General features: G+C 44.5%; 1 protein-coding gene across 1 annotated transcript in view; it reads right to left on the bottom strand.

Annotated features, from left to right (window-relative positions):
- Positions 1-11,561, bottom strand: part of CCDC92B (coiled-coil domain containing 92B) — a 43,770-nt gene extending 32,209 nt beyond the window's left edge. Inside the window, exons 1-2 of the mRNA XM_026682688.2 lie at positions 11,374-11,561; positions 1,580-1,733 (exon numbers count right to left, since the gene is read on the bottom strand). Of these exons, the coding sequence (XP_026538473.1) occupies positions 1,580-1,709 (130 nt within the window). The 5' untranslated portion in view covers positions 1,710-1,733; positions 11,374-11,561. The remainder of the gene's footprint in view (positions 1-1,579; positions 1,734-11,373) is intronic.
- Positions 11,562-13,948: the final 2,387 nt, after the last annotated feature.

Consider the following 13,948-nt stretch of genomic DNA (forward strand, 5'->3'; position numbering starts at 1 on the left):
CCTTCTACACTGTAATGATATATGGAGTAGGACCGTCTTAACAGCATTATGGGCCCCGGGCAAAGCAGTGTACTGGGTCCCCTACGACAACTATTCACAGGAATACAAATGTAGGTGGTCGATAAAATTAAACATATATTTGCATGTTAGTATTAATTTAAAAATGCAGCAAAATGTAATAAATATGTTGCTGTATTTATATGATACAAGGTGTATTGGAGGGTTAACATACACAGATTAGTATGTGGCCCCTATGCTTGTGGGGCCCAGCGACAAGGGCCCATCAGGCCCATGTGTTAAGACAACCCTGATGTGGAGTAAGTTTGGGAGAAAGGAGGAAGAGTCACAGACTAGAGAATAGTCAGGTAAGAGGCAGCTGAGCTCACAGAAGGAATCAGGCATGGCAAGCCTCTTAGAGCAGAGGTGTCAAACTCAAGGCCTAGGGCTGGATGCGGCCTATGGAGTGCTTAGATCTGGCCTGTGGGCCACCCCGGAAATAGTTAAGGACTGGCCCGCAGTGCCTCTGCCAATGAAAACGGAGCTTGGGAGGTTAGGAGGGTCCTCCCGACCTCCATTTTCACTGGCAGAGGGTTGCAGAAAGCCATCACAGCTGAAAATGGAGCTCACGAGGACTGTGTGCGGCACTCCCAAGCTCGGTGTTCTCTGGCAGAGGGTTGCAGGAGGCCATCACAGCTGAAAACAGAGCTTGGGAGCCGCCACAGGCACCCCCGACATGAGTGACGTCGAGCTGGCTGTGCCCATCCTAGCCACACCCAACCTGGCCCTCCAAGGCCACACACACCCCTGATGTGTCCCTCAATGAAATTGAGTTTGACAACCCTTGTCTTGGAGGGAACCTTCCCTAGTTTCTTGGATTGTAAAGATGAGGGGGAGAGTTGTACTTTCAAATTTGCAAGTGTTTGTGAATGTCATCTTACAATAAAGATAGAACTAGTATTTTTGGAGGTGCTTCTTGTCTGGACTAGAAGGCTCACATCATCTATGTGTCAACTCATAAAACATTGCTATGCCTGTTTTAGAGTTGACATGAATGGGGGCGGGGGGGGGAGAAATTTGAAGGAGCAATGCAGCAGTTTAAAACCAAAAGTGCATTCCATTCTTACCTTGCAAAGATTGTAACTAAGTTACTGGAGTTTCTGTCCCCCCGAAAATCCCTAACTGGAGAATGTGATTGATGACTCTTAGCTATGAACGTGTTTCGTTGGAGAATATGAATTATGATACACCCAAAGGGGTGGGGGGAAAACAGGGTCATAGGTGATAGTAAATTACATGTCTCAGAATTGGTTTCATACAGGTCATGCTGACATGTTCACTCCTAATAAATCCTTTTTGAAGTTTTTGAAGCTTGGCTCGAGGCTCATGATTTAATTAGGGCAACTGCCGGAATCCTGACACTACATTTGGGAGACTTAAGATAGAGAAGGACTGACCTTAGCTTACTAATGCTACACGGAGCCACTCTGCATTGGGGCTCCACCTTTTCAAGTTACTTATCAGTCCCTAGAGCTGAAGGCTTCAAATCTCTGCCTCCTTGGAGGGTCGATGCGGGACTCACCTGTGCAGTATTTTTGCAAGCGTAGGATCTCCAGATGCAAATCGTGGAGAAGTTTCATCTGCTCCTTTTTGAGGAAGGCGATGTGTCTTTGCACGCTTTGGATCTGATGCTCCAGGGACAAAGTCTCCATCGCAACACAGTGAAGAGTCTAAGCCTGGAGGGAACAGAAGTGAACTTGTGAACTGCCGGTTCAGCAGCGGTGGTGGCATGGGCCTGTAGCAGTTGCTTGATTTTCAACTTTGCATTATCAATCAATATATCAACATAAATCGGAATGGAGCTGTAACTAAGGGACCTTGGAGGTGTTCTAGTCCAACCCCTTGCTTGAAGCAGGAACATCTACAACAGGGGTGTCCAACCTTGGCAACTTTAAGACTTGTGGACTTCAACTCCCAGAATTCTGGGAATTGAAGTCCACAAGTCTTAAAGTTGCCAAGGTTGGACACCTCTGATCTACAACTTCTGGTTCATTGTCCTCACTATTAGGAGGTTTCTCCTTAATTCCAGATTGCTTTTCAACTCGATTAATTTCCACCTTTTGTTTCTTGTCCTGCCTTCTGGTGCTTTGGGAAATAAGTTGAAATCCCACCCAACCTCATCCCCATCTTTTGTGGAAGCCTCTCAAATACTGGAATATTGCTATCAGGTCTAACATGCATTCCTACCAACCCTTTTCTTTCCTGAATGCCTCTGTCACTGTGCCAGAGCTACAGGCTATTTCTGGTTCTGCTTCGAGGCTTAAAATCTAGGCTGCTGATTTTGCATGGATAAGTTTTAGTTTTGAGTGGGGAAAAAAATGCATTAAGGTGCCTCCTGGCACCTCAAAGAGAAATTCTAAGTTATCATGGACTGCCAATCTTTTCATCCAACCTGTGGTGGAAGTGGGTTACACGCCATGAAAGCTTCTGCTGGAATTAATGTGTTATTTTTTCCCCCCCAAAAGGCAACAAGATTTTGGGTTATTTGTGCTGCAACCGAGCTGCTCTGGAAATGGTTCTGGAAATGGATAAAAATAGTTGGAAGGGGATCAGCCCACTCAGGTCTGGCGATGTCTAAGAATCATGTCATTGATTTTATTGATTTCATTTGATGTTCAGAGCACTACACAAATCTTTCAGGGGTTTACAACCAAAAGACATTTAAAACGGGGACATGTTGAAGCAAATAACAAAACAGTCATGGAAAAAAGTAGCAAAATAGGAGTTCATTATTAAAATGAGCAGCTAAAATCAGCGGTAGAAAGCCTGTACGAAAAGAACACAGAACATAGAATTTTAAGCTTTGAAGGAACGTTGGAGGTCTTCTAATCCAAACCTCTGTTTGAATAGGAGACCCTGTACTATTCCATAGAAATGGTTGTCCAATCTCTTCTTAAAAACCTCCAATGTTGGAGCATCCACAACTTCTAGAGGTAAGCTGTTCCACTGATTAATTTTTCAACTGTCAGAAAATTTCTCCTTAGTCCTAGGTTGGACGTCTCTAGCCTTGGTGGTTTCGTCCAGCCGTACCAATTTTCTTTTATAATTTTTACAAATAAGAACCAACCATCTGTTTCAGGGAATTCTGAATGAGTTAACATTACTATGTTTAGTTTAATGAAAAAGAAGGACTAGGGGACCTGATAACATTATTCCAATATCTCAGAGGCTGCTACAAAGAAGAGGGGGTCAACTTATTCTCCAAAGCCCCTGAAGGCAGGACAAGAAGCAATGGGTGGAAACTAATCAAGGAGAGAAGCAACCTAGAACTAAGGAGAAATTCCCTGACAGTGAGAACAATTGATCAGTGGAACAATTTCCCTCCAGATGTTCTGGGTGCCCCCATTAGTGGAGGTTTTAAGATAAGATAGATAAGATAAGATAAATTTATTGTCATTGTGCTCAGGAACCTGAGAACAACGAAATAAGGTGCTCTTTTGCAACATACAACTAAACAACACCAAAAGATGTATACAAATAACAATATAAAACAAATTAAAACAAATAACAATTTAAAAACTGTACAACCAGGATATATGTGTTAAGACCAGATTCATAACTCTGCATTTAACCTGATCACAGCACTTGGGTAAAAGCTATGTTGAAATCTACTTGTCTTGGCTTTCAGCACTCTATATCGTCTTCCTGATGGTAGGATCTCAAACATCGGGTGGCCTGGATGCGAAGGGTCTCTCAAGATCTTTTGTATCTTCCTTCTACATCCCATGTTGTACAAATCCTCCAATGAGGGAAGAGGACATCCGCTGATCTTTTGTGCCCTTTTTATCACTCTTTGGAGTGCCCTTTTCTCCACCTCTGTACAACTCCTAAACCACACACAGAGGCAATAAGATAAAATGCTCTCTATAGAGCTTCAATAAAGGCAAGCAACAGACTTTCTGGCAGTTGTTGTGATCTTAAAAGTCTTGAAAAATACAGTCGTTGATGAGCCTTTTTTTCTAGGGCTAAAGTATTTGCCCCCATGTTAGATCCTGTTTCAGGGTGATACCTAAAAACTTACATTCTGCCACCTGTTCTACCAAAACACCATCGATGTACAACGGCTGAATGTCCGAACTGCTCTTCCTGTAATCCACTATGAATTCCTTCATCTTATTTATATTAAAAATAAGATTGTTTACTTTGCACCAGAGGGACAGCTGATGAGCTTCATCCCTGCACGCAGACTCATCATTATCAGAAATGAGTCCCACCAACATTGTATCATCTGCAAACTTAATGATCTTATTACTCAGATGAATGGAGGTGCAATCAGACGTATAAATAGTGAATAAAAGTGGACTCAGTACACAGCCCTGAGGAGTGCCAGTATTGAGGATCTTTGCAGAAGAGATATGTCCATTCATCCTAACCCTTTGTGAACGATGTGATAAAAAGTTTAGAATTTTTTTAAAAAGAGATTTAACAAGCATTTGTTTGAAATGGTATAGGGTTTCCTGCCTGAGCAGGGGTTGGACTAGAAGACCTCCAAGGTCCCTTCCAACTCTGTTATTCTCTTAACAGACCTCCAAGGCACTGAAACTTGCCTCTGAAGAAATGGCTGCAACCCCTCTGTCAAAATTCAGGATATTTGCTTAATTCAGTTTTCCCAGCAAGGGATATTTCTGGTGGGGATCATTCTTAGATTTTATTGGGCACAGTAGGCAAGGCGATGGCATTTCTATACTTCTGAACCTAAATTAGGAGCTGTCTCACCCAAATAGGAGGGGGTCCCATTCACTCCAGCAGAACAGGCATAGTAGGGGTCCCATTGGTCAAATAATTTTGGCTGATGTGGCCCAGCAGAAGAGTCTTTTCTGCTGTGGCCCCTGCCCTCTGGAATATTCTCCTGCTGGAGGTGAGGTTGACCTCCGCTCTCCTGGCCTTCTTGAAGAGCCTTAAAACCTTGTAGGAAGAGAAGAGACTGAACTGGAAGGCGGGGTTAAATGTGTCATCAACTTAGAGTCATTGCGTTGTCACAAGAGACCTAAGTTCAACTCCCCCCCATATATTCCGCTGACCCTTATCTAGCATCAGTTGAGCTTTGACCATTAGTTGATTAGATTCTTGTATTGGAGGTAGCAATAATAAACTCTTTCTGTGCTTTGAACTACACAAATGTTCCTGGTTATTTGTGCTTGACCAACCTTTACTCTGCCAGCTGACCTGGGTTCCAGTGGTGCTGCTCCATGCTAGGAGTGGCTGATGGGGTAAAGAGAAGACTCCCCATCTTTGTGTCACCCATCCTCTTGATTTGCAGTCTCTATTTAGTCTCTCTTAATTTTAATTGCTTTATATTATCTTTTATTTGGTAATTTATATATATCTATTATTTGGTAATAAATTTATTTATTTGGTAAGCTGCCCAGAATTGCTGCATTGGTGGGAGGGATGGCATATACATGTAATAAACAAACAAACAAACAAAACTAAATAAATGCAAATTGAGGGGTTTCCTCACAAATTAGGCTTCTATTGGATTTCAGCAGGAATTTCTATTGTCTTTGTGGGACAAAACTGCCAGTGAATTTGGTACCCCTGAGATCCCTTGGAACCACATACCTGTAGACGTGTGCACACATGCACAAATAAACAGGTACACCACAGATACACTCAAAAGGTTTGTAAGCCTTACAATTGCAACTCCTTGCATTCCTGCTCGCTGGTTATGCATCAGCTTCTGAAAGATTCCAGGTTTTATAGGGCAGGCTCAAGTGATTCCATTAAAATAATCTTAGAACTATATTGGAGCTGAGCAGTTTAACTGTTTGCCTGAAACTGGGCAGGTCTGGTGGAGAATACTTGAAAGAAATCAACATAGAAGCAGCCCAGCCCTCAGGATACTCTCATTATTGCATTAAGTTCTGTACTGTATGCAAAAATGGCAAAAAAAAAATCATCTGAGGACATACAGATAGTCCTCGAGTTACAACCACAATTGAGCCCAACATTGATGTTGTTAAGTGAGTTTTGTCCCATTTTATGACCCTTCTTGCCACAGGTATTAAGCGAATCATTGCATTTGTTAAGTTAGTAACCTGGTTGTTAAGTGAATCTGGCTTCCCCATTGATTTTGTCAGAAGGTCGCAAAAGCGGATTGTGTATGACCCTAGGACACGAACCAGTTGCCAAGCGGCTGAATTTTGATCACATGACCATGCGGATGCTGCAAAAGACAAAACTGTAAAAACCCAGTCATAAGCCACCTTTTGTAGTGCTGTTGTAACTTTGAACGGTCACTAAATGAACTGTTGTAAATTGAGGATTACCAGTACAGACCTTGTCCTTTCAAGGTAACCAAAAGTATACATATAGACTGGGTGAAACCAGGCTCAATAGCAGTAACTGTGAGAGGGATCTTGGAGTCTTCGTGGACAACCAGCTAAATATGAGCCAGCGGTGTGCAGCAGCAGCCAAAAAAGTTAATGCAATCCTAAATTGTATTAACAGAGGGATACAGTCAAGATCAAGTGAGGTACTAATACCACTCTATAAAACCTTAGTAAGACCACACCTAGAGTACTGCATCCAGTTTTGTCCACCACATTATAAAAAGGATGTTGAAACTCTAGAAAAAGCACAGAGAAGAGCAACCGGGATGATTAGGAGACTGGAGGCTAAAACATGCGATGAACTATTGCAGGAACTGGGCTTGGCTAGTCTAGTAAAGAGAAGGACCGGGGAGACATGATAGCAGTCTTCTAATATTTGAGGGGCTGCCACAGGCAGGAGAGGGTCAAACTATTTTTTAAAGCGCCTGTAGGCCAGACAAGGAATAATGGATGGAAACAGAACAAGGAGAGATTTAACCTGGAAATAAGGAGAAACTTTCTGGCAGTGAGAACAATCAACCACTGGAACAGAAGTTGCCCTCGGAAGTTGTGGGAGCGTCATCACTTGAGACTTTCAAGAAGAGATTGGACTGCCATTTGTCAGAAATAGTGTAGGGTCTCCCGCTTGGGTGGGGGGTTGGACTAGATGACCTACAAGGTCCCTTCCAACTCTGATTATTTGTTAAAGACTAGAGAATTGAATTGAGCCTGACTACTGATGATGTCCTGGATATATCCATGTAGACAGTTTGGTTTAGTGGTTATGGCATCAGGCTAGAAACCAGGAAACCGTGAGTTCTAGTCCTGTCTTAGGCATTGTAGAAAGTTAGAAAATTTTGAGAAATATTAAAAAGGGCAGGATAAAATATTTCCCTTAAAAGAAATAAAAATCTTCAGAGAGACAGAAACTCAGCCCCAGCTTCCTATCCCCAAGCAGATACTAAGCTGAGGCCAACTTTTAGAAATGCAGATTTGGTAATCCATTACTCCCTGCAGCAAGGCCTGAACAAAGGTAGGGTTAGCCCTCAGCCACAATAGGAATTGCCCAACAAGCCCCTTCATTGGATCAACCCAAACTTCAACCAAACTTAGCTCAGACAAACTCCTAGGGTTTGTATATGGCCCCACGGGAGTCTGACAACAGCCAATAGAATACATGTTCTTGCCCAGGAACAGGAAGCTCAAGTGCAAAGTCCAAGAGAAGGTATAAATACCCCTCACTCTCAACTCCATGCGGTCAGCTGCACCAGAGAACCATGTGCTTGGTGGTTCTGCTTCATCAATAAATGGACCCTCTTTCCAATCAGCCTCCAGCCTCCATTTTGTCTCCGGTGCTTTTCTGCTGGCTTGGAACTGAAGCAGATGGATATTTCTTCCAGCAGCATGAAAGCCAGTTGTGTGACTTTGGGCCAATCACTCTTTCTCAGCCCAACCCACCTCACAAGGTTGCAGCGATAGAGAAAATAAACAAGAGTCAGGGACTTTTTGCTATCTTGAGTTACTTATAAAAATAACAAAGGTGCAGTATAAATAAATCAATAAAATAAATCAATGTGGACTTGATTGACTATAATCTCCAGGGATATGTTGCAGGTTGCCTGGTGTAGCTTACACACCAGGGATTTCTCAGTGGTCTTCCATCCAAGTCCTCAGCAGGCCCAACCACCATAAATAACCACAGTTAGTTTCTACCACCTGCCAATCAATCTCCATGTCCTCCCCCCTCCTTTGTGATATTAACCATAACAACTTGGTTGCAAGTATGGAAGATGAAATCTTCCCCCACAGCCTGTCTGCAGGGGTCCCATGTCACATTGTATAGATAACATTGGGACCAGTTGTAAACTGAGGGCATATACTGGTCTAGTAATTGATTCTTTTTTTTCAGTATAAACAGTGCTGGCCTAGACATTGGTGTTTGAACTTAAGGTATTTTTAACATTTATATTTTACCGTGTTTTACTAATCTAATAATTGCTGGTCTATGTATGATATCGTCATCTTTAAACAACCCCATAATTCCCTTGCGGGATGGAGTCCCGGCAACTGAATGAAGCTAGCAGGGTATTTTAATGGCCAGATGCCTTTCCTATTGCCAATGAGGAGTTTTATTCAGCAGATATATTCCCATTGTGCCCAGAGAGAGAAATATATCTGCCTCTACCTAGGATTGAACTCGCAGCCTCCTGATTGTGAGGCAAGAGTTCCATCTCTAGGTGAAGCTAAATAAAATAAATAAGATAAACAAACAAACAAACAAATACAATGAAATCCTTAACTTGTCTCCCTATTAATAAACTACCAGAGGCCTTTTGCTGGTAGCACGCCAGTTACATTCTCTCAAGAGTTGCACACCAGATCTGCATCAGAAGTTTTTCAATACCAGTCAAAAGTGTCCTTCATCTGAATATCATCCATCAACTGCATATAGCAATTTTCAAATTTTACTTGAGGTTGCCTTTTGCAAGCTGTTTCGGGGTACCACATAACTGTCGCTCTTTGTCTGGGTTGTACGTACATTTTCTCAAAGGAAGGTCAAAACAATTTCTAAAAAGCGGATAATCAAGTAGATCAGAGGAATGTCCATGGAGATTCTCAATCATCCAGGTCATGGTTGTCCCAAAGGTGCGTTTTTTTCAAGAGGCAACTGGACTTTCTGGTTTTTCTTTTTGAAGACCTTTCGCTCCTCCTCCAAGAAGCTTCATCAGCTCTGACAGGATGGTGGGGAATGGAAGGATTTATATTCCCTGCAGACAGCTGGACCTTTGCAGCTGAGGGACCCCAAGGACACAGATAAACCTCCAGGGGCTTCAAGGACCCTCTAAAACAGGGGTCTCCAACCTTGGCAACTTTAAGACTTGTGGACAAGCTGGCTGAGGAATTCTGGGAGTTGAAGTCCACAAGTCTTAAAGTTGCCAAGGTTGGAGGCCCCTGCTCTAAAAGGATGCCAATTCTTCAGAGCTGAAGAAGCTTTTGTTCGATGAGAAGCCAAACGTCTTCAAAGGAGAACCAGAAAGTCCCCTTGAAAAAAAAAAGCACCTTTGGGATAGATCAAGAGGAAGAGGAACTTCTGTGATTCAGAAATGCAGATTTTGTTGCCGGGCTGGTTGTCAGGCTTGATGTGGCCTGTTAAAAGGACACCGCTGTGGAGACAGGGGTCTCCGGAGAGATGTAGATTTGGTGGGCTTAAAAGTGAAAAGACTCAGGGACTGTTTTTCCCCTCTACTTTCTCTAGGCAGGCAAATCCTAGATACGGTGGGGGGCATGAATGGCTTTGCTGCAGCAAAGACAGACTCTGACGATGAAGGTTTAAAGATGGTGAGCTGAGATTGCTGGTCGTATGGGATGCGGCCGCGGATCAGCATCTCCGTTCTTTTAGATCCACAAGGGGTTTCCTTTCCCAGAATTTAAATGCAGCTGCTCACAGGAAGGTGGGGGGGGGGGAGCCCGGCAAGTCCATCGCGCATCATTATGGAGCCTTCCCCCGGCCATGGCAACTCAGCCGGATGGTTCCCTTGAGGCTTGCAGCCTCTTCTCCAACAGCAAGAGAGTCATCTGCCCAGCTAAACTTCTATTGGACCTGGGTGGTCTCCCTCCCTCCCTCCCTCCCTCCCTCCCTCCCTCCCTCCCTCCCTCCATCCATCCATCCATCCATCCATCCATCTATCTATCTATCTATCTATCTATCTATCTATCTATCTATCTATCTATCTATCTATCAACAGGAATACAGAATGCCGACATCCCAAACCAGGACAGTGGGATCTCCAAGCTGGAATAACCATCTCTTTTCACAAGAGAGTCTGGGTTTGCTTCACCGTAGTTGGGCTCTTTTTGGGAGGGGAAAGGAAGGGTTGGGGGGGGTGGCAGCAAATGAGAAATTGAACCTAGAGATTCAGGCAGGTAAAGGAGGGGTTTCTTTCTGCATTAGGAGCCTGCTGTTTCCCCCCCCCTCCTGCCCAAAGTTGGTCCTAAATCCATGCAATGCAAATCTTTTCGTTGATTTGTCACTAGGGAGGAGCAAGATACTTTCAGGCTGGCCGATACAGGTAGTCCCTGACTTACGACCACAGTTGAGCCCAACCGCTTCTGTGGCTAAGCGAGACCTTTGAGAAGTAAGCTCTGCTGCCCCGTTTTAACCCCCTTTCTTGCTTAAGGGAATCCCCGCAGTGGTTTTTAAGTCAGTTAACACGGTTGTCAAGTGGATCTTTGCTCGTCAGACGGTCGCAAAAGAGGATCGCGTGACCCCCTGGGATGATGCGCCCGTCATAAATATGAGTCAGTTGCCGAGAGGCTGGATTTGGACCACGTGACCATGGGGATGCTACAAAGGTCAGAAGTGTGCAAAACGGTCACCGGTCACTTTTTTTTTAGTGCTGTCTGTTATAACTTTGAACAGTCACTAAATGAACTGTCGTAAGTCGAGGACTACCTGTGCCTGTGACCCCTCTCTAAAAAAAGCCCTAAGTTTTTTTAGGGATGTCAACTCAGCCCACTATATTCGGGTTCAAGGAAGAGACCCCCAAGAAATAAAAGTACCAATCACCGCCTCTTTCCAGAAATCAAGCAGGACTTGAGGAATGGATTCAACCTTCAACCTTCCCCATTTCTATGTTCCCCACCTACGTTGGGGCTTAGAATTCCAGGAAATTCCTACCTTTTTAGACTGACCCAGACTGAAACTGGTACTTCAGAGGGAGGGAGAAGAGACCAGGTCAAGAAAGGCTAGGCTTGATGATCTCCAAAGCCCCTTCTCCCATCACACCTCTAGTTCTGGGGTGGCTCTCCTAGAGATCGGCCGGCCCAGCTTTGCCTCCTGAGCCCTTTCGCTTCTATTCCAAAACAGATCTCTGTGATCTAGTGGGCAAGATAGGTCTTCTTTTCCACCCCTGAATCTGCTCACCTCCCCCACCTCACCCCAAATCACCCACACCTCTCTCCCCTCCCCACTTCCCGCCCCCGCCCCCCCGGGGGGGGGGCTTACCTGTGCAAAATCAAGAGGTGACAGCAAGTTGTGATTTGGGGTCATCAAGGCAAGCAGCTTTCAGGACAGTCAAAGGTGACTTCCGGAGATGCTCCCAGGGCCATCCAAGCACCGTCTCGCTGTACGTCAAGGTTGAGAATCCGGGAGGGGGAGGGGGAGGGTGAACACAGAGGAGGCAGAGGGAGACAATCCCGCCCCCCCCACCCCCGCGCCCGATGCTCGGGTTTCCCCCCCTCTCCCTCCCCCTTCTTCAAAGCATCCTGGTGCAACGGGTAAAAGGACAGCGGGTTGAAAGTTGCGGCCTCTCAGTTGACGGTTGGCCAGCCCCTCCCTCCCTCACCCCCCCCCCCCGGCGAGGATGGGGTGGGAAAGACAGAGGCGGCGGCGGCGGGTCGCTTTGCAGCCGGCCTGGCTCGGTTGAAGGAGAAGCAGATGAGAAAAGGAGAGAGAGAGAGAGAGAGAGAGAGAAAGAGATGGAGCAAAGGCGTAAACACAGAATAACGTGACCGGAACTGGTGAGATCAGCCCCCAGTTGGCTTGAGCAGCAGCGGCAGCAGCAGCAGCAGCAAACTGGAAAGGAGGGAGGAGTTGAATGGAGAGAGAGAGAGAGAGAAAGAGAGAGAGGGGGCTTCGCTTGACAAGACAGAGATGATGAGATCATCTCTCTCTCTGTGTCTGTCTGTCTGTCTCTCTCCCTTTCTGCCTCTCCCGACGGGATACATTGGTGTGATTGCCGATTCAGCTCAGGGCTGGATAAAAGCGTAGTGAAAAGAATGTGGGAATGCCCAAATCCAACCTCCGTTCCTCTCTCTTTCTCAGGTTTTTTTTTTGTTTTTTTCACACAGCGCAATTAAGCCGCCTGCTCGATTTGCCCACTTTCCAGATTCACACATTTTGGGTGTCTTGACCCAACCCATTTAAACCTGGTTGCTGAACTGCCCCTTTTCCTGGTTTTGCATAAATCTGGTGAACAAAATAGGCTGAGTTTGCCCACTAGCTCCCATCTGTCCCTCCCCCCTCTGCCTCCCGCTCCTCTATTCCCCCCCCCAAAAAACTGTAACCAACCAAGACTGACACTAGCCAAGTTTTCTATGATGTGTGAATGCAACCGAGTCCTGCATGAACAAAGCCCATAAGTTGCTTAAAGTCAGAACCTGTGCATTGTATAATAATCTTTCCAATCTTTCCATCTGATCAGTCAAATAACCATAGGAACTCTTTGTCTTCCAGATGCCCCCAAAGCAGAGAGAAGTAGTGGCAGACTATTTGCCAAAAGAACCCGAGTTCTATGCTTGCACCCATTGGCATTTAAGTCCCTCCTAACCAGATCTCAGTCTAATATGTGTGACATATTTGATACAACTGCAAGACGGGGAAATTGCCTATGCGATTGGTATTGATAGGTGGCATGCTGGCTTCAGAGGATACAGAGATAGCTAACATTGAATCACATCTTTGTTAAAAAGGAAGATGAAAGGTTTGGCATTGTGGATCAAATAAAAAAAAAGTGTGTGTAGCCCAGAAACTTACACAACCATCTGTAAAAATAGAACTAACAGGTGCAAATGCAATTGAAGTCAGTAAGATGTCCTTTTGAGTGACATCCATGGAATTCTGCTGGGTATCAATTATAGCCAATCTTACCCCATTCGAGGAATGTAAAATGATCGCCCTCATCATTGTAATTTAGCGATAAGGAATTCAGTTCACTTTCCTCTTTCACACACAGCTAAAGAACTGATCGCGGGGTGGGGGAGGGGGAAGACCAAGCCTACTTTCATGGCAGTTGCAGCGAAGAGAATTGCTTCTTTCTTAATTTTGTTTACCCAACCCTTCAGAGTAGTTGCCATGCAGGGAATAAAACAAGACAGTTCCTTCCCTGTCTTGTTGTAATGACGAGGCAGTCGAGTTGTTTGATCATGAACAACTGAATCATGATGATCTTTATTGGAGTCCAGTCTTGCATTTATACACATTTTTAATTATCCTCCATCATTGGTTAACTTTGGTTACTGCTTAACTTTCGTTACTGTTTAGCACAGTAATCCATACAATTAATTATCTCTAGTTAAAGTCTAACATATGTTTACTTCCTCTCTCTAATCCTCCTTTAGATTAGTGACTTTCTTTACCTGAGTTGTATTTGCTTGGAAACATTCTTTATCTGAGGTTTGCCATCCGAGATTGGAACATTCCTGCAATTACAACTCTACACTTCCCCAAAGTTTTTTTTTTTATATTATAGAAGGGATGGGGATGAAAAAAATACATACAAAGGCATAGACCACTTCTGCAAAAGGTGTGGTAGCTGTCCTAATGGGCCAGCTGGCATGGAAACTCTTCGGGATCCAGTGAAACAAAGGCAATGGAAAGGTTGATTCCAAATGACTATTGCTATTGGAGGAAAAGGAGAAAACACAGTGAAGGGGAAAAAAATAGCATGATAACAGATTAGAGCAGCAAAAAACAGCAAGGATGGGAATAACTCCTCTTTCAGTTGATGAGCAAAGCTGGCTATGGTCTAACGGGAGCTGTCTATGGTACTGAAAACTTATTCCCCCTCATCTGCGGCCTT

This window comes from Notechis scutatus, chromosome 1, assembly GCF_049901735.1.
Source record: "Notechis scutatus isolate UNSWTSFEM ecotype Mainland chromosome 1, rNotScu1.2, whole genome shotgun sequence".
NCBI classification, from domain to species: Eukaryota; Metazoa; Chordata; class Lepidosauria; order Squamata; family Elapidae; genus Notechis; species Notechis scutatus.